This window comes from Mesocricetus auratus, unplaced genomic scaffold (assembly GCF_017639785.1).
Source record: "Mesocricetus auratus isolate SY011 unplaced genomic scaffold, BCM_Maur_2.0 Super-Scaffold_100003, whole genome shotgun sequence".
Classification (NCBI taxonomy): domain Eukaryota; kingdom Metazoa; phylum Chordata; class Mammalia; order Rodentia; family Cricetidae; genus Mesocricetus; species Mesocricetus auratus.
Window position 1 is genome coordinate 119,416,983 of NW_024429188.1, and position 25,939 is coordinate 119,442,921.

The following is a 25,939-nucleotide window of genomic DNA, read 5'->3' on the forward strand; positions in this document are numbered from 1 at the left end:
CGGCGGTGGTGAAAAACAAGCAGCAAAATTAAGTAAGCCCCTTCAAGCAATTGCTGTGCCACAAGAGGCTCTTCCTCTAGAGACCCCAATTAGGACACCCAGCTGCTCTCACTCAGGTGCATAGTCATAGTAAAGGAAGAAAGGAGCCTGCCCACAAGAAAAACATTAAGGCCAGGATGTGGCATGCCTTTAATCCCAACATTCGGGAGGCAGAGGCAGGTGGATCTCTGTGAGTTCGAGACCAGCCTGATCTACAAAAGCAAGTTCCAGGACGACCTGCAAAGCCACAGAGAAAGAAACCCTGTCTCGAAAAACCAAACCAAGCCAAACCAAACCAAAACAACAAAAACAAAGGCATTAAGTAACCTAGTGGCAGCATCACAATGAACTTGTTACCTTCATCACCATCCCTGAACAGCCATGCCAACAAGGGTTGGGTCTGCTGGCCTCAGGGGTTCAAGAACAAAAACCTATGGCTCACATCCGTCATGTATATAGTTTAGAGAGGAAGAAAGACTCCTCTTCCACTTGATTGCTGTGATTTTTAGGCCCCTCCTCCAAAGATTATTGCGTGGGCAGAACTCTTTAAATGTTCTAATGAATGCAAATGATTCGAATTCAGTAGTACTATCTGCATCCTCTTTGACTATGGGGCTTTAAAGGATGAGTCTAAGGTTGTATGCAGGGTACTCTAATAAGAAAATAAACAACTAATATTTATTGTGACCTTTCTGAGTACCATTGTCATAAGTGCTTCACAGAATCTATAAAAACACCCTATAAACTATATTGTTAAGTCAGTTTTCCCATGTATAGGATGAGAAACAGAACAATAATGCCCCTTGTATAGAGTATAGTCAGGGAGTCACCCATAGCAGAGTTAGTTGTCTGTCTCAAGAGTTGCCTCTGTCTCATCCCTCTAAACACCATCTACTTTTGTGAACACACTTTAAAACTAGAAAGCACCATAATAAAGTTAGAATTAGCATCCAAGATGTGAATACCACCCATGTGAAGTTTGGTGGCATCTGGTCAGTTTCCTAATCTGCAAAGGTCTTTTCCCCTGCTGTCATAATTCTCACTTGGAAATGACACTTAGAAGAAATAAAAAATTGACAAAACAATTTCTTACCACACCACATTCACAATGTCTAGGGAGAGGTGGCCATCTATATGCCAGGGTTATTCGTCTTTGTACAACAGGGATCAATGGAGAGAAAAGAGTTCATTTGAGGTGTTTCAAGTAGGGAGGGATTAGTTTCACAAAGGTGGTACTTAGCAAACTCATTGGCAGTACAGGAGCAATGAAATCAAGGAGTGCCAACTAGTTAGGGCTTCAAGGTACACACAGAGTGCAAAGCAGAGGCTGAGAGTCTGTTTCTGTCACAAAACTGGATTCCAGCTGCTGCCAACTCATGTCTCAGACCCCATTTCACTCTGACTGTCATTACAACCATCTGCCTCCTCTCTGATTTTCAAGTCTCATGCTAGCCTATGTAATTAACTGAATCCAGTTCTCATGGAGAAATTTAGATAAGAGAACATTAAATATATTTATTTAGCTTTCTTACCTCTCCAAATATAGAGAGGAAATCTAAGCTACTTAATACACAAGCATACTCATTATACACAAAATTTAAAAAATTATAGAAACAACACATTCATACAAAGCAATGTCATTATCTTTCCTACAAACTAAGAAAATACCCCTGAAACAAAATATTAATGATTCCATAGTATTGTACAATTACTCAGTGTAGCCATGTCTGTGGAATACTTATTCCTCTCCTAATTCAAGCACCATCCCATATAAATAACCTACAAGCTAAAGAAAAAATATAAAGCCAAGCTATATGAACTTTTACTTGACATGCACAAAATATAGACAAAAAGAAGACAGGGAAAGTTGAGGAGACAGAGAACACAACTACAATATTCTATGATTGCTCATGAGATGTTTTGCTATGTCTAATTTCTTTCCTCTATTTGCTTCCTAGCCAGGAGGTCAACTGATCAAAATTCTTTGTCTACTGCAGTGGTTCTCAACTTTCCTAATGCTGTGACCTTTTTTTAAAAAATATTTTTTTAATTTATTGTCTTTTACATCCCAATTTTAGTTCCCCCTCCCTTCTCTCCTCCCACTTTCCCTACTCCCCCCACCTCCCATCTGCTCCATGGAGAGGGTAAGGCCTCCCCTAGGAAGTCTACTAAGTATGTCCCATCATCTAGTTGAGACAGGACCAAGGCACCTCTTCACCCCAACTCCCCTGTGTCCAGGCTGGACAAGGCAACTCTCCATATTGAATGGGCTCCACTAAGTCAGTTTGTGCATTAGTGTTAGATCTTGGACCCACTGCCAGTGGCCTCATATATTGTACCAGTTACATCATTATCACCTATATTATCTATAGTTCCAGGGGATCTGATTCCCTCTTCTGATTTTTGATGGCATTAAGCACTCATGTGGTACACAAACATACATACAAAGAAATGCTCATACACATAAAATAAATAATGTTTTTCCAAGACAGGGTTTCTCTGTGTCACAGTTCTGGCTGAAATAAATAAATCTTTAAATATTGAAAAAAACAAGCAAGAAATGAATCCTAGATGTAAAATGTAAATTTACAAAACTTTCAGAAGACAGCAGGAAAATGAATATCTTTGAGACTTAGGACTTGATAAACTCTTAGACATGGTACTGTAAGTATATTTATAGCAACAATAACAAACTGGACTTCATTGAAATTTAAACCTTTTCTCTACGAAACCATTGCTAAGAATACAATAAAACATGCTACAAACTTGGAAAATATTTTCAAATTATACAGTCTGATAAAAGACTATGAAGATAACCAGGCAATAGCAGGTTATGCCTATAATCCCAACACGTGGTAGGCTGAAACAGTAAAATTGGCATGAGTTCAAGTCTAGTAAGGGCTACATGGTGAATATTAGGCCAGCCTAGGCTACAGAATTAGACTGTCTCAAAAAATAATAGTAAAAATGCTGTTTGAGAAAGAGGTACTAAAACTCAACATAAAAAATAAAACTCTAATAACACAATTAGAAAATAAAGACATGAAGAAACATGTCACTAAAAAGAACATACAAATAAACACATGGAAAATAAATACATGGGGAAATGTTTGACATTACTATCTGTTAGTAAAATGTATATTAAAGTCACAACCTATCAGAATAGCTAAACTAAAAGCTTCATCAACACCCCCACAATGATTTTCTACCTATAAAATAAGATCTTCACAGATGAAAAATACAAGTGGAAGCACCTAGAAGTTCTTCTTCTCACAAAAGTATAAATCACGGCCTTATTAAGCACTCCATCCTGGCATCCATATCTTGGCAAATGCATCAATTTTGAACTGAGAATCCAAAATTCTTTGACACTTCCTCCATTGAGTGTTGGGGGGTAATGTAACCTTTGAACCTTCACAAGCTTGTGTCTGTTTCAACCATAGCATATTGAGTCACAAAACGTGATGCAATTTTTTTGTTTGTGTTTTTCTTTTTTGAGACAGGGTTTCTCTGTATTGTTTCGGAGGCTGTCCTGGAACTCAAGGTGATGCAATTTTATTCTTCTAACGCTGTTTTCAAACCTTGAACTATAAAATAAAAAATCAGACTAGAATATGGTCAACTAATTATAACAAGTCCAAAGCACATGGAAAGTCATACAAAGTGGGTGCTTCATTACTAGAACCCAGCCTTCTGGCTACCCCAGTGCAGACAACAGACATGTTGGGGATGAAACTTCCAGAAGATAGCTTATAGCTAGCTATTCCATCACTGCTAACCCTCAAGTCATCTCAGGCAAGGCCTCAAGAGAAATCATTCTCATTATATTCTGTCTAAATTTCTAGCATGAAGAACTCTTCAGCACAATGAAATGGTTTCTTCACACTTTTGTAATGGTTTCTTCTGCAAGCATGGGAACATAAACTGTGGACATAAATGTTTACAGATTGCTGTAAATTGTGATATCTCAATCTTTCTCTTTCATAAAGAGATGATATAGATACAAAATAATCCTTTTGTATCTGTGAGGAATTGATTCTGGAACCTACTCATATCTCCCTGTATATTTTAAACAGTCTCTGGATCATTTATAATACCTAATACAATATAAATGTCATATAAATAGTTATTATACTATACTTTTTGAAGAATAATGACAAGAAGACAAGATCTATACATGGTTAATAATGAGATGTGGATTCAATAGATAATGAAGACCAACTCTATATATCACATTCAGTCTTCATACCTGTCCTTTTTTGAATGCATGAGCCAAATTCACCTTTCTAATAAACTTTGTTTTTGATTAAAAGACCAGGTGCTGGGGAGATGTCTCAGTGGGTGAGAGTGCTTGTTCTACAAGTTCAAGAATCTGAGTAGGAATCCCCAGTACCTTTGTAAAAACCCATGCATGGCTATGTATGCCTATATGTATAATCCCAGCATTTGTGAGGTGGCACAGAGATGAGTGACTCCTGAGGGATTTCTGGCCAACTGAAATGGTGTGCTTCTGGTTCAGTGAGAGACCCTATCTCAAAGCAGTAAGGCAAAAAAAAAAAAGATACAGGAAGACATCTGGTGTCCTGTTCTGGTTTCTTCATACACACATACTAGTGAATGAAACCTCACACTTATATGCATGCACCACATATGAAAGAGCACAATGGAGTTTGAAAATTTCTATTGCCTAGTGATCTCATAAAGCATTATGTTAATCATGTTTTTGTGGTGATGTTGGCATTAACAGGCCTACATCATGGCCAGAGGCATAGAAGTATAGCAAAACAATTACATACATACAAAACATACTTGATAACAAAGAACTTGTTGGATCATATATTTACTGTATTATCTTAGAATGTATATACACTCTTTTATAAAGCTTACCACAAAATTCATTCATGTTAGCTGGACAGTGGTGGCACATGCCTTTAATCCTAACACTCAGGAGACAGAGGTAGGTGGATCTCTGAGTTTGAGGCTAGTCCTGTCTACAGAGCTAGTTCTAAGATAGCCAGGGTTACACAGAGAAACCCTGTCTTGAAAGACAAACAAACAAAAAAGTTTATTCATCTTGTGAATGACCCCACTATAACTGACTATACTTCCTAGGTGTAGGCTTGTTTAAGTGCATTCTGTGAATTTGTATAACAGTGAAATCACCTAATAGTTGATTAAAAAACCTGTCCCATCAATAAGTGATGATACATGGCAGTATTTCTAACTAGAAAAGCATTTAGTACCAGAAGCAGTCATCCGCTTGGCATTGGTGGTGCATGCCTTTAATCCCAGCACTCAGGAGGCAGAGGCAGGCGGATCTCTGTGAGTTCGAGGCCAGCCTGGTCTACAGAGCGAGCTTTAGGAGAGCCTCCAAAACAATACAAAGAACCCCTGTCTCAAAACACCAGAAATAAAATAAAAAGAAGCAGTCATCCATGTTCAGTGATGATTTTTCAGATATTTTGGAAACTGGCCAGATTGTGGTGAAGACAATGTGTTGAAATACAGTCTGGAATGGGACTCTAATAGCCTAAAGTATATACTAGCAAAGCACTTTATTAAATCAATATTTATTGTCATTTGAACTCCACTGTCCCCTCCAGGTAAAGGTCTAGGGTAGTCAAAATGGCTATTGTCAAAAACATAAATGGCAAAAAGTTCTGGTAATGACCTGGGGAAAGAGAAAATCTTATTTACCAATGGTAGAAATATAAACTATACACAGCTATGGAAATCAGTATGGATTTTCCTCAAAAAACTAAAACTAGAACTACCATATATAATTCAACTTTACCACTCTTGGGAATATACTTCTAAATCATAGCCAGATGTGGTGGCACACGCCTTTAATCCCAGTACTTGGGAGGCAGAGGTAGGAAGATCTTTGAGTTTGAGGCCAGCCTGGTTTACAGAACGAGTTCCAAGACAGCTAAGGCTACACGCTACACAGAAAAACTATATCTTGGAAAAAAGAAAGAAAAGAATCTAAGCATACTCATGTTTACTGTAGTAGTATTCATAAAAGTCAAGTTATGGAATCAGCCTATATGTCCACCAACAGATGAATGGATAAAAAAGTGATATATACATGCATACATATGTACATATACATATGTGTGCGTGCTCAATGGAATTTTATTCACCCATAAGGAAGAATGAAGTGGAATTGGGGCATTTGTAGAACAAAAATGGATGCAACTGGAGAGTATCATAAGAAACTAGGAATTAGATAAGGTTGGCACACAGATGAGGAGAGGGGCCCTGGCTAGGAAATAAAAGTGCAGAATATCCAAAATGGCTTATTTTCTTCCTCACCCTCCTGACTTGAAACAAAGGTCTGTCAGTTTAAAACAAAGGCCTTTTAAGTTTTTATCTCCCACCAGCAGGCCCCCTGCTGATGGACTGGCTCTACAACTTCAAGACCTAATCAGGTTATGTTACACAACAGGTTTGGGCTAATCAGCCATCTTATATTTCTTCAAACTGACCAACCCTAAATTAGGGGAGGAAAACTCTTCAGAGATTTTAAAATCCCCAGGCCCCAAAAAGAGACTGCACTTTTCATCTTTCCAAGGTCTCACTCTGCTTTACAGAGGGTCTTTTTCTCTGTGTCTTCTGCATGTATATGCCTCCTCAACCACAATAAAAGCCTTTCTTCAACTGCTGATTCTGTCTGTGGTGGTTGAGATTTCCCCAACGCCACCTGTTAACCTCCAGACTTTTCCTGCCTTTTAGTTTTTTAAGTGGCAGAGAAAGTGAACTCAATCAAGACCCCTAGACTGTATCAGTCATGCTTCAAAAAATAAACAAGATTCAAGAGCAAATATCAACAGGTATGCTAGCACATCCCTATAATCCTACTACTTGAAAAATGAAGCAGGGGAATGACGTGAGTCTGAAGTCTGCCTGGGTTACAAAGTCAAACCACATTTTATCTTGTGTGCAGTCTAGACATATATGTATATTATAATTTGAAAATATAAGGGGTACTATTGGGGCAAAGTAGGGGACAAAGAAAAGGGAGAAGATGGAAAGAGACAGTAATAGGGGTGAATATGTCCAAAATGCAATATGTGTGCATGAAAATGTCCTGATGATGAAGTCGGGTGTGGTGGCACACGCCTTTAATCACAGAGGCAGGCAGATCTCTGTGAGTTCAAGGCCACTCTGGTCTACAAAGTGAGTTCCAAGAAAACCAGAGCTACACAGAGAAACCCTCCCTGTCTTTAAAAACAAAACAAAACAACAACAGCAACAATAAAACAAAAACAAAAAAAGAGAGAACGTCATGTTGAAACCCATTATTTTGTATGCCTACTAAATTTTAAAAATAACTAAAATGTAGAACTTAAAAAGTTGTTAAAAACTGAACATGGCTAGTACTTGGAAACTGAGGCAGGAGGATTGCTTCAAATTTGACATGAATGAGTCTTGATTACTCAGTGACACTTTGTTTCAAACATAACATCTGTGTGATTGGCTTCTTCCCCTAAGTATCAGTTCAACTTTAGCATCTATATTAAATAGTATGTGATCTGACTTAAAATTATCTTCTTATTCCTGTTTGTCAAAAACCTTGACATTTCAGTTATATAAATATTCCCTGTGCACATATACACATTTACAAACCCCTACTATTGTTTTCAAACATAAGTTTTTCTCCTGCCGTTACCTTTCTAAATTGGTCCTGGGGCAATGCTGAGAAACTCTGCCTGAAGGGAATGAGCTTTCCCTTCCTTGCTCCATCTGAAGGAGTAGTTAGACAAAACACTGGGTTGTTTACTCAAACAATGGAGGTTCAATATGAGTTAGGGAACCTGCTGACTTCCAATTGCCCCAGCTGCCCCTACTTTCTTGCAGAGAATCAACAGAATTCACTGAATTTTAAAATTTGGAATAGTAATAGATAAAAATATAAGCCTCTGGGATTTGTAATCTTTTCCTTGTGCTGTAAAGAGATAAGTGAGCCCTTCAGCATGGTCACATGTTCACAGCCAGAACCAAAAATTTAAGGAAATGCATTGTTACTTTAAATTATCTAAAAGAGTGATGACTATATCATTCTACAATTCTTGAAATCGTGTACAACTGCTAAAGTCTAGGATTATTGATTGGATTTGTTTTCTTTGCCAGTTAAAGAATTAAAAGGCAGGAAAAAATCTGAGGCACAACAGGTGGCAGTAGAAAAATCTCATGTGCCATAGACAGAACCAGCAGTTGAATAAAGGAATTTATTTGGGTGTGAAGGATGTGAAGAAACACACACACACACACACCTAAGTAGACTTGGTGGTGGCATAAATTTGTAATCCCTGATACTCTGGAAGCTGAGAAAGGAAGATTTCAATTTCAAAGCATATTGACCAATTTAGAAGACCCTGCTTCAAAATAAAAAGCGAGAAGATGGCTAGGGATGTATCTCAATAATAGAGTACTTACCTAGAAAGCACTAGGTCCTAGGTTGAATCCCTAGTACAAAAGTAGAAAAAAACATAAGCCGTCATTTCCCTTGTTTTCCTAAACCTTCCACCCTCAGGTAATTAATTTCTGTATCTCCTGATTTGCTTATTGTACAGCCCAGTATGACAAGCTACTCAGTGCACTGAGGCAAGAGGATCATTTTACCTCAGTATTTGTAAACTAGGCTATACAACATAGCAATACTATTTAAAAAAATAGTTTGCTTGTTTTGCCTAGTTCATGTAAGATGAATCATGGCCTTTTTCATTTAGAATAATGTTTTTGAGGTACATCTATGTTGTAACATTTATTAGTACTGTGCTTCATTCCTTTGTATGGCTGAATTCTGTTGCAAGGTATGGATAAACCTCATTTTATTCATCTACTGATAAAAATTTGAGCTGTTTCTAAATTTTGGCTGTCGTGGGTACTTCTGTGAATATCTTTTGTGGGGAAATCCAGTTTGGCTTCATTTTGTAAACCTGAGAATCTTCTAGGAGTTAGATAAATAGATAAAAAGTTTCCCTGCATTCATAAAGGTAACATTCTGTGTAAAGACAGTCAGAGAGCAGCAGAGGGAAAAGGTATAAAAGCCCCAAGATGGGGAAGTGCCTCTGAAACAGCCAAAGGGCATTGTTGCCAGAGTTGGGGTCACAGTCTGTGTCTCTATAAGGCATGCTTTGCCATCCATCCTTTAAAGACAATGAAAACAGCCAAATTAACAGGGGAAAGTAGAAAAAAGTATTTATTCAATATGGCTACATTGGGAAGAAGGACAAGGAGCCACAGTGACTCCTAGTCCCTCTCTGGGTCCTGAAGTGAGATTTAAGTTTAAACAGAGTGCCAGGGGATACACACACATCTAAGTAGATCCAGTATAGGTGTGATCCCTGCCTATCAGTGACCCATTACTGTCCAGGATTCAGTTTCAAACCAAACTGTCAGGACTTCGTGAAATCTTTTCCTTTTTTATCTATGGATAGTCCAGCCTTTATGTTTTTTCTTCTCCCAGCATGAGATTCCTGGGAGAATTCCACTTTCTTGGGCCCATGTTTCAATAGCCTGACAGCCCAAGTAAGAGAAACAAGAGTCTGTTGAGAGTATCTTCATTCCTGCCAAGTTGCAGCATCGTGGCGGGAGGGGGGAGAATAAGTACAAGTGGAAAGACAGGAACTCAGAAGAGTACTATTTGCACAGCCATTGCAAGGACTTTGGCTTTTTTGCTCTTAGTTAGATGGTTTATGAATTTCCTAATATATATATCAAGTGACTTAAACCCTAGAAATTTAGCTCCACAGCCCCAATGACTAGAAATCTGAAAGGACTCAATCTTTGCCTATTTTGTTATTGTTGGCAGAGAAGGGGTGAAACAAGGTCTCACTGTGCCCCCTTATCTAGCTTCAAGTTTACATTCTCCTGTTCAGCTTCCTTTCTTCTGTGATGACACCTGTGCACAGTTAAGTTTGCATCCATTTTCACACGGTGTTTTCCTCCTGTCTGTGTATCTTTTCTCTTACAAAGACACTTGCTTTTGTTTTTCAGGCCTACCCACTTAATACAGGATGACCTTATTTCAGGATCCTTATTTTCACCAAGCAAGGTGGGACACACTTGTAATCCCAGTAACAGGGAGACTAAGGGAACATCTTGTTGTAAATTCAAGACCGTCCCTGATCCCTAACAGGCTCACTCACATCTTCCTAAAAAAACAAACAAACAGAAAACCCCCAAATCCTTACTTTCATTACGTTTGCACACATCCCTTTTCAAATGAGATCACATTAATTATGGTCTGGAGGTTAGATTGTAGACATAGGTTCAGTCTTTTTTTTTTTCTTTTGAGACAGGGATTTTCTGTGTGACCCTGTTCTGGATCTCATTCTGTACACCAGGCTAAACAAGGCTGGCCTTAAACTTAGAGATCTGCCTGCCTCTGCCTTGTGAGTGCTGGGATTGATGGCATGGGTCAGTACCATTCAGCTCAAAGGGATCACTCTTTAACTCACTATAGAACATTTAAAAGATTATATATTTATTTACTTATTTAGCAATACTGAGAATCAATCCTAAGGTCTTGGGTATGCTAGGCAAGTACTCCACTGCTGAGCCTTATCACCAACCCTTAAAGTATTTTAAGGATAGACAGGACCTGAGTTAAATGGCACTTTCAGGCTGCTGTGTTAAGACAAAGTATTTAGGAAAAGTGGAAAAAGGTGGACCTGCAGGAGGTTACTGGAGAAATAGAGACATTATAATGTGGTGAGAGAAGTGAGGGTGAAGAAAACCCACCCGATTCTGGGACTCTCTGAAAGCAAAATCTTTCCTAAAAGATTTGAGCATACATATAGTACAAAGATAAAGCCAATGGACAAATGGAGAATGAGTACTTAAAATTCACTCTGCCAAATATTTACCACTGGAACATTATAAAATAATAATCCTTAGTTCTAAGGGCCATATCTTAAATAGTCAATTCTGATCATTGCCATTATTACCAAAATAAATTCCAGAAAAAATTGGGCAAGGAAACACCAATAAAAATGACAGTAAAAACAAAAGTGAAAAAATATGATCTTTGCATTGCAGATCGAAGTAAAGGAATATTTTTGTTGTCAGCAGTAACTAACTGGAAAACTATTGGCAAATGATTCCATTTACAATGAAGTATTAGATAACTAATGGTCTATCATATTCACTAGAAGTAGGAGGGTATGTATCCAGAAAGCCAAAAGAATTTACTGAGGTAGAATAGGAAATAGGGTGGAAGAGGATATTCCAGGGGTTTAACACGGAAGGCAACAGCACAGATTAACAGTAAGAAGAATTTTCCAGACAAAAGTCGGGACTAAATCCTGGAGCTGTTACTTCCTGGCTTTTACACATATTGCGGCCGCTAGAGCTCTGAGCTTGTCTTAGATCCCGGCTCTTGAGTAAGAACCGAGGTATGCAGGTTAAGTATGAAGCACTGGAAAAACTTCATGCAAGAAAAAAAGTAAAATATCACATACTACTACATATTGCTTCCATGTTAAGATAAGATTTCAGATGTGCAGGTTTATGTAAAGTTAACTATTGAGAATCATTTTCATTCTTTTTAGTTTGATTAGGCTGCTATAAAATTTAAAAGTACACACGAGGCTTGCACTCAATTCCTATTGGCCAATACTGTCATAACTTGATAGGGATATCAAGAAGTAAGTCTTTCACTTTCACTCTCTCTGTACCTCAATGTCTTTTTCAAATGAGAATGGCATGATGGCAAACAGAAAATGTCGATATGAGTTAGCATTAGATAATATTTATAGAGCGGTAAGTTGGATGTGCTTGTGCTTAAGATAGACTGAAACCTCGAGGAGGGCACAGTGGAGGCCACGCCCACTCGCTCCAGACTGCCACTGTGGGCGTCTCTCTGAGGTTCCAAAGCAGAGAGCTAAGGGTTGGGAGGAGTTTCTAAGCGCATGCGCAGTCGCACGGGGGCATAGCCAGCCAATGGGCTTGAGTAGACAGTCCGCGCGTTCCTCAAGACTTCCCCCCCTCCCCCAGCAACCTCTTCGCCACTTCCCTTTCCTAGTACCATCAAGCTAGGGGAGGTGCAACGGTGGGCGGGTCCTAGCGGCGCGGCCTGACCTGTCTCAGACCGTAGGAGTCTGTGATTCCTAGCTGGTGGAGTCTTGGGCGGGACGCACGCGGTACGGTGCAAGATGGCGGATGCAGAAGGTAAGGTTTACGGATGGTCGCGCCTTGAGACCTGAGCCGTCTCCTGATAAGCTGTGAGCTAGTGATAGTGAGGTTGTATCGTGATCTGCGGTTCCGCACATTCCCGCTCTCTGTCTGGCTGCTTTGCCGCTAGGCCCTAGCTTTATAGGCGAATGCACGAGTGCTAGAAACCTCCAGTTACTGGATCCATTAGGTCCGGGCCTCGCGCAAAATACTTCACCGGGTCCCCTTCCAAAGGCATCTCAGCCATGAAGGCGACTCTCCTGACAAGGAGACGTAGTAGCGTTTTCTTCTGCCATTAGACGGGATATTACTGAAACGAGGATAGTAAAGGTGCAGAGGAGCCGGGAGCCAGTGTAACTCAGACTTGCAGGGGTATTTTAAGAGATTAAAAGCCCTTACGGATGGTGCAGTGGTTGTTTGTGGAACTTTCCAGCCTGTGGACAAGCGCTTCCCTAAGTATATTTGGCCTTGCCATAGCCACGTGGAAAACCCGAAGGGAAGCCAACACGTGCTAGAGTCATTTACCAGCTAAGCCATCTAGTGTTTGGCCTTACAAATATAAGTTTTGTTCAGTAATGCTAGACTTAAAACTATTTTCTTCTGTCTGTCCTGATTTTAGAATTAATTTTAAACTTTGGTTTTAGTTTCAAAGAAATCTCCAAATCTCGAGTTTGTTTCTTGTAGTAATTACTGTCCCAAAGAAGCATAAGAAGAAAAAAGACCGGAAGCCATTACAAGAAGACGATGTAGCTGTGAGTAGGAAATGTTTTACTTTCCTTTGAGTGAGAGAGATTGAGATAATTTAAACACATTTAAAGGGGGAAATGCTTTAAAATAGTCTCAAGCAGTATATTGGCACTTGGTGGTCATTATGTAGAACCAGCAAAAACCTGAAATCACACAATTCCCAGAGAAGTTTTCTATCATGTATAGCTTACTAAATGTTGAAATGTTCTCGCTGAATTTTTCTTCCTTATTCCATCAGCAAACCCACAGTTGTGTTAAAATATTTGAATTTAACTCCCTATCCCCAAAGTTTAGTGAGCTCCTTTTTCAGTTCTCTTTCAGAGTCCCTAGTGATACTCAGTTTCAGAAATCAACACCCCCCTTCCCTCTTGTTTGTTTAAAACTCATGCACTTCTGTTTTAGTGTTAGAATTGTTCAAAGTCAGGTGGGAAGGTAATATGTTTCTGCTTTATTGAAGGAAATACAACACGCGGAAGAATTTCTTATCAAACCAGAATCTAAAGTGGCTCAATTAGACACTTCTCAGTGGCCCTTGTTACTAAAGGTATGTGCAGTGTGTATCAGATAAATGCTTGAATTTCATATTAGTTCTAATTAAACAGCTAATAAAGAATGCTTGTTGCTGGCCTAGGCATGCCTTTAATCCCAGTGGGCTAGGCCAGCCTGTTTTACACGGGAGAGACCCTGTCTCGGAGAGAAAAAGGAATGCCTAGTACCAGCATGTTTTGCATTTAGAAAACTGTCAAATGATGAGGTATTAAGACAGTTTTTCAATGTATCTGAAATGGAGATGAATGACCCAGTTATTCTTTGTAATTCATCCAAAAAAAAAAAAAAAGCCGGGCGTTGGTGGCACACGCCTTTATTCCCAGCACTCTGGAAGCAGGGACATGTGGAAATCTGAGTTCGAGAATAGCATGGTCTACCAGAGCTAGTTCCAGGACAGGCTCCAAAGCCACAGAGAAACCCTGTCTCGAAAAAACAACAACAAAAAAATTCATCCAACATTGTTCTAGCATATTGTAGTCGCCAAAATGTTAATTACCGTCAGTTTTTAAACAATAGCACTTCTGAAATCATCTCTTGTAGACTGTTTCAGTGCCTAAGAACATGAGTTTTGAAACCAGACACCTTTGAATCAAGATTGTATGTGACCTTGGGCTAGATATTGAACTAATCTCACTGAATCTATTAGTTGCTCATGATATTTTCTCTTAGGATGATGTGCTGGGAGTTACAGCAGGTATTCTGTGAAGCATGCTTAACAATTCCTTATATGTTATTTATGGTTATTATTTCGGGATTTAAATGGTAGCATTGAATGATGGGTTGAACTGAAATGTAATTTTCATCAAGTGGATACCACCTATAAAGTTGAGACATCTCTTAACAAAGAGGGTTTTTAAATATAAAATTTTAGTTCATTTATTAGAGTGTATAGGTGAGATAGGGGGTGTACATCACACGTGACATGTATGCAGAAGTCAAAAGAACAACTTGCAGAAGTCCATTCTCAACTAGTGTAAGTTCCTGAGGTTGAATTTGGGTTGTTAGGCTTGTCAGCAGGCATCCTTACCCACTAAGCCATCTCACTGGCTCAACCAAGAATTTTAATAAACCATGTGTTGGTAAAATAGTGAAGTTCTACCAAGTTGATTTTTCTGTTTGATTATAATTCGCTGTCATTCTTATGCTGGCCCTGGAAAACATAGCACACAGAGATGGGAGAGACAATTAAACAAGGATTGCTATTTGTAGTAGACATGATGAAACTAAACTGATGATGAAACATGGGCTTCAGTTGGTGAATTCTTTTTAACTGGTGGCTAAAAGCCTTAGGAGTCAGGAGACTGAAAAGGAACAAAGAGCCAAGGTAGGTAATCTGTAATGGAACCAAGCTGTCCATGTTGAGGAAAGTTGCCAGCCATCTTCAGTTTGGGTGATCTGAGAAAGCCAAAGCTATTTTGTGTCTTACAATACAGTATCCTCAACAAGTCTCTTTTTAGAGAGCATTTACTATAAATTCTCAGATTTGTCTTTTTATATATAGTATTGGGACTTTCCCCACTATATAAGAAGGGTTAAGCTGGGTGGTGGTGGCACACGCCTTTAATCCCAGCACTCTGGAGGCAGAGGCAGGCGGATCTCTGTGAGTTTGAGGCCGGGCTGGACTGACAGCCTCCAAAACAAAACAGAGAAACCCTGTCTCGTAAAACCAAAAAAAAAAAAAAAAAAAGAAGGGTTAATAGTATATCACACCAACAAAGCTATATACATTTATGGCCTTAAGGTCTGACATGGTTTGTGGTGCTACTTACTGACTCTTGTTTTATTTATATCGATGTGTTTGTTATTAAACTTGTTGTTGCTTTCTAGAATTTTGATAAGCTTAATGTAAGGACAACACACTACACACCTATTCCTTGTGGTTCAAATCCTTTGAAGAGGGAGATTGGGGACTATATCAGGTAAGCATGGTGAAATGGCTCTGTCCAAACTTCAATTATTTTGAAACTGATGCTTTTACATTAGTTATTAAAGGAAGTAGTGGAAGCTTAGAATAGCTTTGCCCTGAATATATAGTATATATATTTAGTTTGCTTTTCTTTGTACTATTTTTAGACCACAAGAACGGGTGGTACAATTATTTTTTTTTCTATTCTAGGACAGGTTTCATTAATCTTGACAAGCCCTCTAACCCCTCTTCCCATGAGGTGGTAGCCTGGATCCGGCGAATACTTCGAGTAGAGAAGACAGGCCACAGTGGCACACTAGATCCCAAAGTGACCGGTTGTTTAATTGTGTGCATTGAACGAGCCACTCGTTTGGTTAAATCACAACAGAGTGCAGGTGTGTAAAGAGAGTAGGGGAATATCTCTAGTGATTGGAAAACATTTTGTACTTGTTCCACTTCTACATTTTGGCTCTTAGAAACTTCTTTAGAAAATAAGATCTTAATGAAGAAGTGTCATTGGTTTCTATGTAATTCTGTTCTCTGCCAAAATATGGTTCTTTCTTTAAAGTCCAGATACTAGGTTTGTGTATACTGAACTAACTAGTCCATTCCTAGTGCTGGGGCATGCTTACTGCTGTTAGTTTTTGTTTTTGTTTGTTTTTTGATTCAAGGTTTCTCTGTGTAGGCCAGACTGCCCTCAAACTCAGATCTGCCTGCCTCTGCCTTCCAAGTGCTGGGATTAAAGGCATGTGCCACCACTGCCCAACATGCTTGCTGCTGTCCTGCTTTTTATCTCAAGTGTCTTTCTATCATTTTTATTTGAGAAAATTAATTCTTAAAGTGCATGGTGTTTTCCAGTCAGACTAAACATTAGGCATGCCTGCCTCTGCATTAAACTATGTATGTTCTTTTTTCCTTCCTTTCTTTTTTAAGACAAGATTCTGTTGTGTAGGTCATGCTGCCATGGAAATCTCAAGTCTTCCCATCCTAGCCTCCAAACTTCCAGGTTTAGGTTGTAGGCATGTGCTATGTCTGACCCAATGAAAAAGTGTCTTCATTTGAACTCTGTCAGTGTAGATTTTATTGAAACATGATGTTGGAATCCTTGTTGCGTCTGCTGTATAAAATGGCAGTGGTAGAACTTAATATAAAACAGAAAACTCAACTGGGCGGTGGTGGCACACGCCTTTAATCCCAGCACTAGGGAGGCAGAGGCAGGGAGAGACCAGCCTGGTCTACAAGAGCTAGTTCCAGGACAGCCTCCAGAGCCACAGAGAAACCCTGTCTTGAAAAAAAAAACCCAAACAAACAAAACCAGAAAACTCAGTAGCCACACCTGACTACTCTTTTGTCATTTTTTAGGCAAAGAGTATGTGGGAATTGTCCGGCTGCACAATGCTATTGAAGGGGGTACTCAGCTTTCTAGGGTAAGTCTATAACTGTAGGAAGGGTACTTTTGATGATTTGGGCGTTTAAACTCCTAAGTGTCTGGATACAAGGAAGTTTTTCTGGCTAGTATATTTTGTGTCCTTTTACGAGCTGTTCTAGCTTCCTAGGTGGAGAACAACTGGTGATAGGGATGCCTTCTGGGCATGTCTTTACTGAGGAAGAAGTTCTGATTAGCACTGAACCATCCCTTAAAGAGGAAACTGAACTAAAGTGTGTTTTAACTCTTAAATTATTGAAAGAAAAATTTTGTGTTTGAATTATATCCTTACACTCCCTAAATATGCCCTTTGTCCTATTTAAAAATGAGTTTATATAATGAATGACTTTTTGCTTTGTTCTTAGGCCCTAGAAACTCTGACAGGTGCCCTGTTTCAGCGACCCCCACTTATTGCTGCAGTAAAGAGGCAGCTTCGGGTGAGGACTATCTACGAGAGCAAAATGATAGAATATGATCCTGAAAGAAGATTAGGTGGGTCATTAGGACTATACCAAGCTGAATTGCTTTAGATCCACAAGCAGGTGGGAATGCATTTTCAAGGATTCTGTTGTTAGGAGTAGAAACTTGGGAGTATGTTGTGTACCCATACACTATTTTCTGTGTCTCTTAACTCTACTCTTTTTGGTAGTTTGTTTTAGATAGGGTCTCTGTTGTGTAGCTGTGTTTGCTCTGGAATTTGCTATGTATGTAATCCAGGCTGGCCTTGAACTCTCACAGAGATCAATTTTGTCTTTGTCTCATGAGATTAAAGCCAGGCACCACCATGTCCAGGGTTTTCTCTAATCATGATGATTTTACTAGAAAGTTGGTGCTACTTGTGTATGTGGGTGTGTGTGTGTCTTATTTTAGGAATCTTTTGGGTGAGCTGTGAAGCTGGCACCTACATTCGGACACTATGTGTGCACCTTGGCTTGCTACTGGGAGTTGGTGGTCAGATGCAGGAACTTCGGAGGGTTCGATCTGGAGTCATGAGTGAAAAGGTATGCAATTAATGGGACTAGAGGGTTTTAGAACAGATTGTTAGACTCTTTGCCCTTGGTAGAACTCTGTCTGCATTACACCCTCTTATGAAAGATTCCAAAGCGTTGAGTTCAGTTCAGGGAAGCTTCCCTGTTCTGTTAATTAAACTTTGGGACATTGAAATTGGCTAATGGAAATGAGTGAATAGAGAAATCACTCTATTCATATACTTCCTAGTCTACACCAATATTGCTTATATCTTGAGGGTGTGACTTGGTGTTAAGAGCACTTGGCAAGCATTTGCAAACGCCTGGGTTCCATCCCTAGCAGTACAAAAAAATGGAGTACCTACCTAGAGCTAAGATGGCAACATGTACAAATACCCCAAAGGAGATTCAAAAGTCTCATGATGAGCCTGAACTATAAGACAATGTGTAGTTGCATTCGGTGTAAAAAGTTTGGGGGTCTGATAAATGGATATATAGTATGAAGACATAGAATTTAATATCTGACTGCTTTTCAGGACCACATGGTGACAATGCATGATGTACTTGATGCTCAGTGGCTGTATGATAACCATAAGGATGAGAGTTACTTGCGGCGTGTTGTTTACCCTTTGGAAAAGCTGTTGACATCTCATAAACGTCTGGTTATGAAAGATAGTGCAGTAAGTTATGGGTTAAGAGTCCATGTTTGCAGAGAATGTCTCTCCAAAGATGAAATATGAACATTGTGAAGTCATATTTATTGTTCTTTTATTTTCCTTGTGGTTATTCTGCTTTAGTTGTGTAGATTCTAATAATGGAAATATTTATGGCTAGATTTGTTATTAGGTTAAAACCAGGTATATCACTTTAAAGTAGACTTTCAATAACATGAATTTAATATTGAAAGAGTCTTTCCCAAGCAACTTTGTTCAAGTACTAAACTATCAGTGATATCTCAATTTCCCTCTTAATTTGTTGCTCTGTCTGTACCTAAAATAATCTTGATTTATTTAAGTTACTATAAAAGAGTTTTCAATAGGTAAAGGTTAGGACTGGAGAGTTTTAGAGGTATGTTATTCACCCTGTAGGGATTTCAAGGAAATAGTCCTTTCTTCTGTTGAAGTACATTATCATTTGAGACACTATAATCCAGACTTTACTGATTACCAGCTCTTATTGTGTATTTACTGTATTACCTTGTTATTAGAAATGGTCCTAATAATTTAAATGAATATTATGTAGTCATGATTTTTTGACAGACTAATTTCTGTATGTATAACAGTTTGTGGTTAGATACTTAGACATATTTAAACCTTAAAATGTGTAAGTCTTCTGAAAACACATGTTTTAAAGGGAAAAAATTGAAGAGATACGAAAGAGATACACTAAGGTGTGACACTAACAGGAAGCTTAACCGCATAAGTCTATGAAGTCTATAAATGTGAGGTGCCTTTTATTTGGTTTTTTGATTCAGGGTTTCTCTGTGGCTTTGGAGGCTGTCCTGGAAGTGATGTGCCTTTCTTATGCTAGGGTCAGACTGTAGGCTTCTGAGTGAATTTAAAGAGAACTTAGAATATGGTCAGCAAGAGATCTAGAAAAGACAAGATGATAAGAGATGTACACATGCATTTGGGGTCGCAGAACTGGAGAGGTGGCCTTAATTTGTACTTACGGGATAATTTCATATAGAAATGTAGATTTGATTTGACAGGTCTGGTGATTTTGTTAGCAAGTTGCTTTGGGCATCTGTTATGTCTGTTATTGCTTCATTTCTTGTAAATGTGCTATTTTTTCCTGACAAAAATTCAAGAGCAGTTCTATGGAACACTGATAGAAAATTCTGAGTCAGGTTTTGATTTTTTGTTTTTGCTTGGTTTTTTTTTTTTTTTTTTGGTTTTTCGAGAACAAGGTTTCTCTGGCTTTGGAGGCTGTCCTGGAACTCACTCTGTAGACCAGGCTGGCCTCGAACTCACAGAGATCCGCCTGCCTCTGCCTCCCGAGTGCTGGGATTAAAGGCGTGCGCCACCAATGCCCGGCGTTTTTGCTTGTTTTTATGGTAAAAAAAAACAGCTTTTTAAAAAATGAGACAGGGTTTCTTTTTGTATCACTGGCTGGCCAGAACTAGCTCTATAGACCAGGCTGTCCTTAATCCACCTGCCTCTGCCTCCCAGGTGCTGAGATTAAAGGTGTGTGCCATCAATTCCAGGCCCAAAACCATTTATTTATTTGTTTGTTTGTTTATTTTCACTTTACATGCTAGCCCTATTTCCCCCTCCTTCCACCCCATCCCTCACCCACTCTTCTGCTGGGGTAAGGCCTCCCTTGGGGAATCCACAAAGTCTGGCATACCAAGTTGAGGTAGGACCAAACCCATCCCCCCTGTATCAAGGCTCCCACCATAGGAAATGGGCTCTTGGGATAGGTCCTGGTGCCACTGCCAGTGCCCCTTCCCCAACAGATCAAATCACACTAATGTCACCCATATTCAGAGGGTCTAGTTTGGTTCCATGCAGGTTCCCTAGCTGTCTCAGTCCATAGTCAACGAACTCCCACTAGCTCAGGTCTGCTGTCTGCAGTTTTCCCCCATCATGGTCTTAACTCCCACCCTTATTCATGTGATCCCTCCTCCTTCTCTTCAGCTAACTTCCAGGAGCTTAACATAGTGCTTGGCTGTGGGTCACTGCATCTGCTTGCATCAGTTACTGGATGTAGATTCTATGATAGTTGGGGGTATTCATCAATCAGATTATAGGGGAAGGCCGGTTCAGGCATCCTCTCCACTATTGCTTAGAGTCTTAGCTGGGAATTTCTCTAGCACCAGGTTTCTCCCTAACCCCATAATGGCTTCCTCTATCAAGATATCTCTTTCATTGCTTCCCCTTTCTATGCCTCCACCAACTCAACCCTCATGTTTGTTCCCATCCCCTCTCTTCTACCCTTCCCAGTTTACCCAGTAGATGCTAACTGTTCCCTTTTCTGGAACCCTCCTTTCTTGGGTTCCTCCTTTTTACCTAGCTTCTCTGGGGTTGAATGTATGTGTATGCATATGTACAGAAGTTGGTGGAGGACAATGTTTGGGGGCTGTTCTCTCCTTTCACAATATGGATTACAAGGATCAAATTTGGGTAATCAGGCTTCAGGGCAAGTACCTTTTCCTGCTGAGCTGTTTTTCTGGTCCCTAAGACAGGATTCATTTTGTTTTATGTGTATGAGCATTTTGTTTGCATGTATGTCTGTACCACATGCACACCTGGGGCCTACAAAGGTCAGAAAAGGGATTTGGATCCCTTTGGACTGGAGTTACGTTATTTTTGAGAGCCCTGGGTTTTGGCTTATTATTACTCTAGATGACAATGTTCATGGGCCACATAATAAGAGTCCAATACCCTACTTGTATAGATCAGTGAAGGAGGAGGGGAAGCATTATTTTTATTTTATGTATGTATTGTGATATATGTATGTGTGTGAACACACATACTGCAATGTGTATTTGGAGCTAAGAGCTTAATTTTGTGGAGTCAGTTTCTTCCTTCCATCTATGTGCTTTGTGATTGAATGTGGGCCATCAGATTTGATGAGTCATCTTTAAAGTTTTCTTTAGTATTGTGTAGCGTATGTGAAAATTTTAGAGCAGTGCTAGCATGTGATAGGTATTTGTTACTTAATGTTCTGTGTTCTTTCCTACTCCATTGTAGTCAGTGGACTATCAGTGCTACCCCACTTCCCCCTTTATAGTCTTTCTCAGTTCTGGTATGGAAGTGGAACATCAGGCCCTTATATTTGATACTGTCTCCATAGGTGAATGCAATTTGCTATGGGGCCAAGATCATGCTTCCTGGTGTTCTCCGATATGAGGATGGCATTGAGGTCAACCAGGAGATTGTGGTCATTACCACTAAAGGGGAAGCTATCTGCATGGGTAAGGAGGGGGGTAGCTCTCATTATTTCTGGAGTTGGGGCTCTGCACCATCAAAGCTAGGATCATTGTGGGCCAGTTCCATGTCATGGTCCCTCAATTTTATGTAATTAAGATGTCTTCTTGGGTTTGTACGGACAACTTATGAACGGGCAGATTAATCAGGTACAGCTTAAGGAGAAAGAAATATTGTACATTTATATGCTCTTGGCTCTTTATAGAAACTCCAAGTGTAAGAGTGTAGTGATGGTGTCTGTGATGATTAAGGGAGAGATTTTAATTCACTGCTTATTTGCTTTCAGTGACTTCTTTTGGTTTTTCAAGACTGGGTTTCTTTTTAGCATTGACTATCCTGGAACTCCCTCTGTAGACCGAGTTGACCTTGGACTCATAGAGATCCACCTACCTCTGCTTCCTGAGTGCTGGCACATAAATGACTTTTGTAAAGGTTTAGCTACTCTTGGATTGATTATCCCTTACAACATATAGTGCTCTGTGGCCTTCTCACTAAAGTCCAAGCTATTCATTTAATAATCCTAATTTGCACCCATCATGGCATTGGGATCCCTTGTTCTATGAGAAGATGGTATACCTGTGGAAGGTCCATTCTGATATATAGCAGAAGAAAGATTCTTAAAACTTCAAATATTTTATAGACCTGTACCTGTCCAGAGACACATGGCTTGTTACATGTTTCTTCAGTTGCTTTTCTAGAGTTTTTTAATTTGGTAAATTTAATGACTTCAAATGCTTATTGCTGTAGTGGAGACTTCTCCATACATATATCCCGAGCAAAGGAAACTTGGCAGATAAGGTAATAGAGTTCAGGATTTAATGAATTCTAAAACAGTAGAACTCACCTAATATCTTTCTTTTTTTCTTTTTCTAATGCCTCCAGCTATTGCATTGATGACTACAGCAGTGATTTCTACATGTGACCATGGTATAGTAGCCAAGATAAAGAGGGTGATCATGGAGAGAGACACTTATCCTCGAAAGTGGGGTTTAGGTCCAAAGGTCAGTGATACTAGGTAGCCCTTGTTGGGTTATATTTGTGTTACTTAAATACCCACTCATGCAGCTTTTTGTGTGTCTTATTATTTTATTATTTGGGGCTCTAGATTATTGATGGTGATCAGAGGCATGCCCTATCTTGTACTTCAGAGATTCTCAGTCTAGTTGAGGGAAACAGTTGGGTGGTGAACTATGACTGTCAAGAATATGAAGGAAGTCTCTGACTCCTGGAGTATCCACAGTAAAAGTTTTTTTCTTTCTGTTTTCCCAGTGTTTCTCTGTGTAGCCCTGGCTGTTCTGGAACCTGCTCTGTAGTTCAGGCAAAGAACTCCACCTGCCTCTGCCTCTTGAGTGCAAGGACTTTTCACTTAAGCCATTGTGAATAGATTAGATATTGATGGCAATAAGAGGAGAGGGAGGAATTTAAGACAGGTTAGTAAGGGGCATGGAACCCTGCTGAGAATACATAAGAAACCTTGTGACATTTTATGCAGACTGAGTGTAAGCCATGGTGTGTGATCATAACTACTTCCTCTGTTGATGATAGTCTAATGCTTGAAATGCTAACAGGCAAGTCAGAAGAAGATGATGATCAAGCAGGGCCTTCTGGACAAGCATGGTAGACCAACAGACAACACCCCTCCCACCTGGAAACAGGACTACATTGACTACAGGTATAGAGTTTTCCTGAGATTGGGGTAATGTAGAATACTTACCATTTGGTCATTGATTATAAGTGAGAACAGGAGACTAGATAAGATAGCCAAGAGGGAAGTGGAAGGTTTTATTTGGGGACAACTGCTAAATACTAGGTCATAGGTCCTAACACTGCAGCTCAGTTTTCTTTTCCTTGCTTGGGCCAGGTATTAACTACTACTGTACAGGTCTGAACCTACCTACTAGTCAGGGTATGGACTATAAAGAGAATCATTCTGCAAAAACACCTGGTGGGTTCTTCTGTCCAGCATCAGTATTTTCATGGAGGCTTTAGGGTTGCCCAGTGTCATTGATAACAGGGGATGTGATATCAGTACCATAATGGAAAGCTCTTCAATGAATTTAACATCTTATTACCTCTTTGTCTTTCAGTGATTCTGTCAAGAAAGCACAAGTTGGTGAAGCATTACAAGCCCCTCAGTTAGCTGCTGAAGCAGTAAAAGTCATAAAAGTGAGTGACATGATCTGTTTGAAATGTGCTTCAAGCCAGGTCAGCCTGATCTACAAAGCGAGTTCCAGAACAGCCAGGGCTGTTAGACAGAGAAACCATGTCTCAAAAAAACCAAAGGACAAAAAGAAAGAAATGTACTTGAAGAGAGAACGCTAAGATACCCCAATGTTTAACAAGGTGGTTCAGCTCTATGTCTTAGCTAGTAAGACAGGCTTTATCCATGTCCACACACAAATATTGTTTGATACATGAGGATGCTTGTTGGGTTCAGTTATGTCTGCCGAAGGGGGAGTGTGTTCCAGGACCACCATGGCTGTTAAACAGAAGAAATGCTGTCTCCAAAACAAAAAGAAAGTAAACTGACCTTGGCTCCTGGGTCAAATAGGTAAAGCCTTAAGTGTGCTAGAATTAGAGGCCTATAGGAAACTCAGCAGGGAACAGAATTGTCAGATACATGCAACTGTCTTCAGCCAATGCTAGTTCACTGTTTATAGGAAAAGAGTGACGTGAAACATATGGTGGTAACTTAGCTTCCAAAGGTTGGGCCGTTGTCGTTAGAGCCCCAAATGGTATGTTTTCCGTTAGAAACCTGGGTGACTAGTAATAAGCTATGTGGAATTTGTGATTTGTTTGTGCCTGTTTGAGCACCTTAGGGAGAATTTGCTAATCTAGGAGTTGGTTCACTAAGACAGTTTCTCAAGGTCTTCTAACTGCTTTGGCATACCCATGATGGCCCATGGCTTACTGTACTATTATTTAGTGAGATACTGTCTTTTCAAATATTTATAACAGGCAGTATTTAAGTTTATAGACAAAAAAAATTACTGTTGGGTTTACTTGGAATCTTTCTTAGTAACTTCCCACATTTCTAACTGGATGAATTATTTTTTATCTTAGAGGAAGCGGGAGAGTGAAAGTGAATGTGATGAGACCCCTCTAATAGTTCCCCAATTGGTAAAGAAGGAAAAGAAGAATAAGAAGGATAAGAAGCCTAAAACTGTGCTAGAAAGTGGGGGCGAGGCTGGAGATGGGGTATGTATAAACCATGGGTGCTTTTGTGCTAGTTGAGTTTTTGGCAGTAATTGTAGTTTAGGAGTGGGGTTCTAACTTTGCCTCTGGTGCTGCCTGTGTTCTGGATTTGCTATGCCCATTCCTCTTGGACAGACAAGTAGGGGCACCTAGCATTTTAGAGCAATGGATCATGGTTCAGATTATGTTTCTGGTGGGTAGGGAAGCTGTGTACCTTGATTGCTCAATGCCCTTATGAAACTAGACCTCGGTCACAGGCAAAATTTGTTTAATCTCATATGTCCTCACAGATCCTGAAAGACTTGACTGCAACTTACCAGATTTCTTTTAGGAACAGTCATAAATATTTTGGCAATGGGTACTTTGAACTTACTTTCTCTTTCTTTAGGACAGTGACACCACCAAAAAGAAAAAGAAGAAGAAAGTAAAAGTGGTGGAAGAGATGTCTGAATAGTAAGGCCACTTGAAGCATTATGTCCAGCTAGGAGGAGAAATGAAAGCCTTATTGAGAAAACATTTTGTTGAGGGAGTAGAACAGAGGTCCCAAACAGAGTACAGAGTTCTGGTATACTTTAGCTGCCACTTGTGACCTCAGTAATTAGGGTGTGGCCATCTCATCCTGTCCTGTCCTGTTTTAAGGATATGAGAGATGAGGTTTTTGCCACTGAACCCTCTGCTTGCTTGAGTGGGGAAGCACACCTTCAGACATAGCACTGCCTAGTTAACTGCAGCTGTTTACTAATGGCCATTTTAAACAATGTCATAGATAGTCCTCTCCTAGTTTGCTTTTTTAATGTTTGTAAAAATTAAATCTGCTAAATAAAATGGCATAGAACCTTCTGTGATTAAAAGAAGAATGTAATTGAACATATTCACTGGGGAAATCTTATCTCTAGTATCCTGTGAGGGCTGTTCTATTCTGGTATTAGATATATATGGCTTGATGGCCTGGTAGTGTCCATGGTGTTTGGGCTAGCACTCACTGTGCGTTGTTGTG

General features: G+C 39.6%; 1 protein-coding gene and 1 non-coding gene across 3 annotated transcripts; both read left to right on the top strand.

Moving 5' to 3' along the window:
- The first annotated feature begins 12,047 nt into the window (after positions 1-12,047).
- Positions 12,048-25,782, top strand: Dkc1 (dyskerin pseudouridine synthase 1). Of its 2 annotated transcripts, none has more exons than XM_040744810.1 (15): positions 12,048-12,216; positions 12,864-12,971; positions 13,424-13,510; positions 15,343-15,434; positions 15,632-15,816; positions 16,784-16,848; positions 17,213-17,339; positions 17,718-17,848; positions 18,352-18,495; positions 21,614-21,734; positions 22,630-22,748; positions 23,316-23,419; positions 23,835-23,913; positions 24,811-24,945; positions 25,331-25,782. In XM_040744810.1, exons 1-15 carry the CDS (start codon positions 12,208-12,210, stop codon positions 25,394-25,396), a joined length of 1,572 nt encoding a protein of 523 aa, XP_040600744.1. In that variant the 5' UTR covers positions 12,048-12,207; the 3' UTR covers positions 25,397-25,782. The 2 variants fall into 2 exon arrangements, with proteins under 2 accessions (XP_040600744.1, XP_040600745.1); XM_040744811.1 differs by having other exon boundaries at positions 12,049-12,216; positions 12,904-12,971.
- LOC121140097 lies at positions 17,944-18,074 on the top strand. Its single transcript, XR_005876930.1, has one exon. It is a non-coding gene; the product is annotated as a small nucleolar RNA SNORA36 family (small nucleolar RNA).
- Positions 25,783-25,939: the final 157 nt, after the last annotated feature.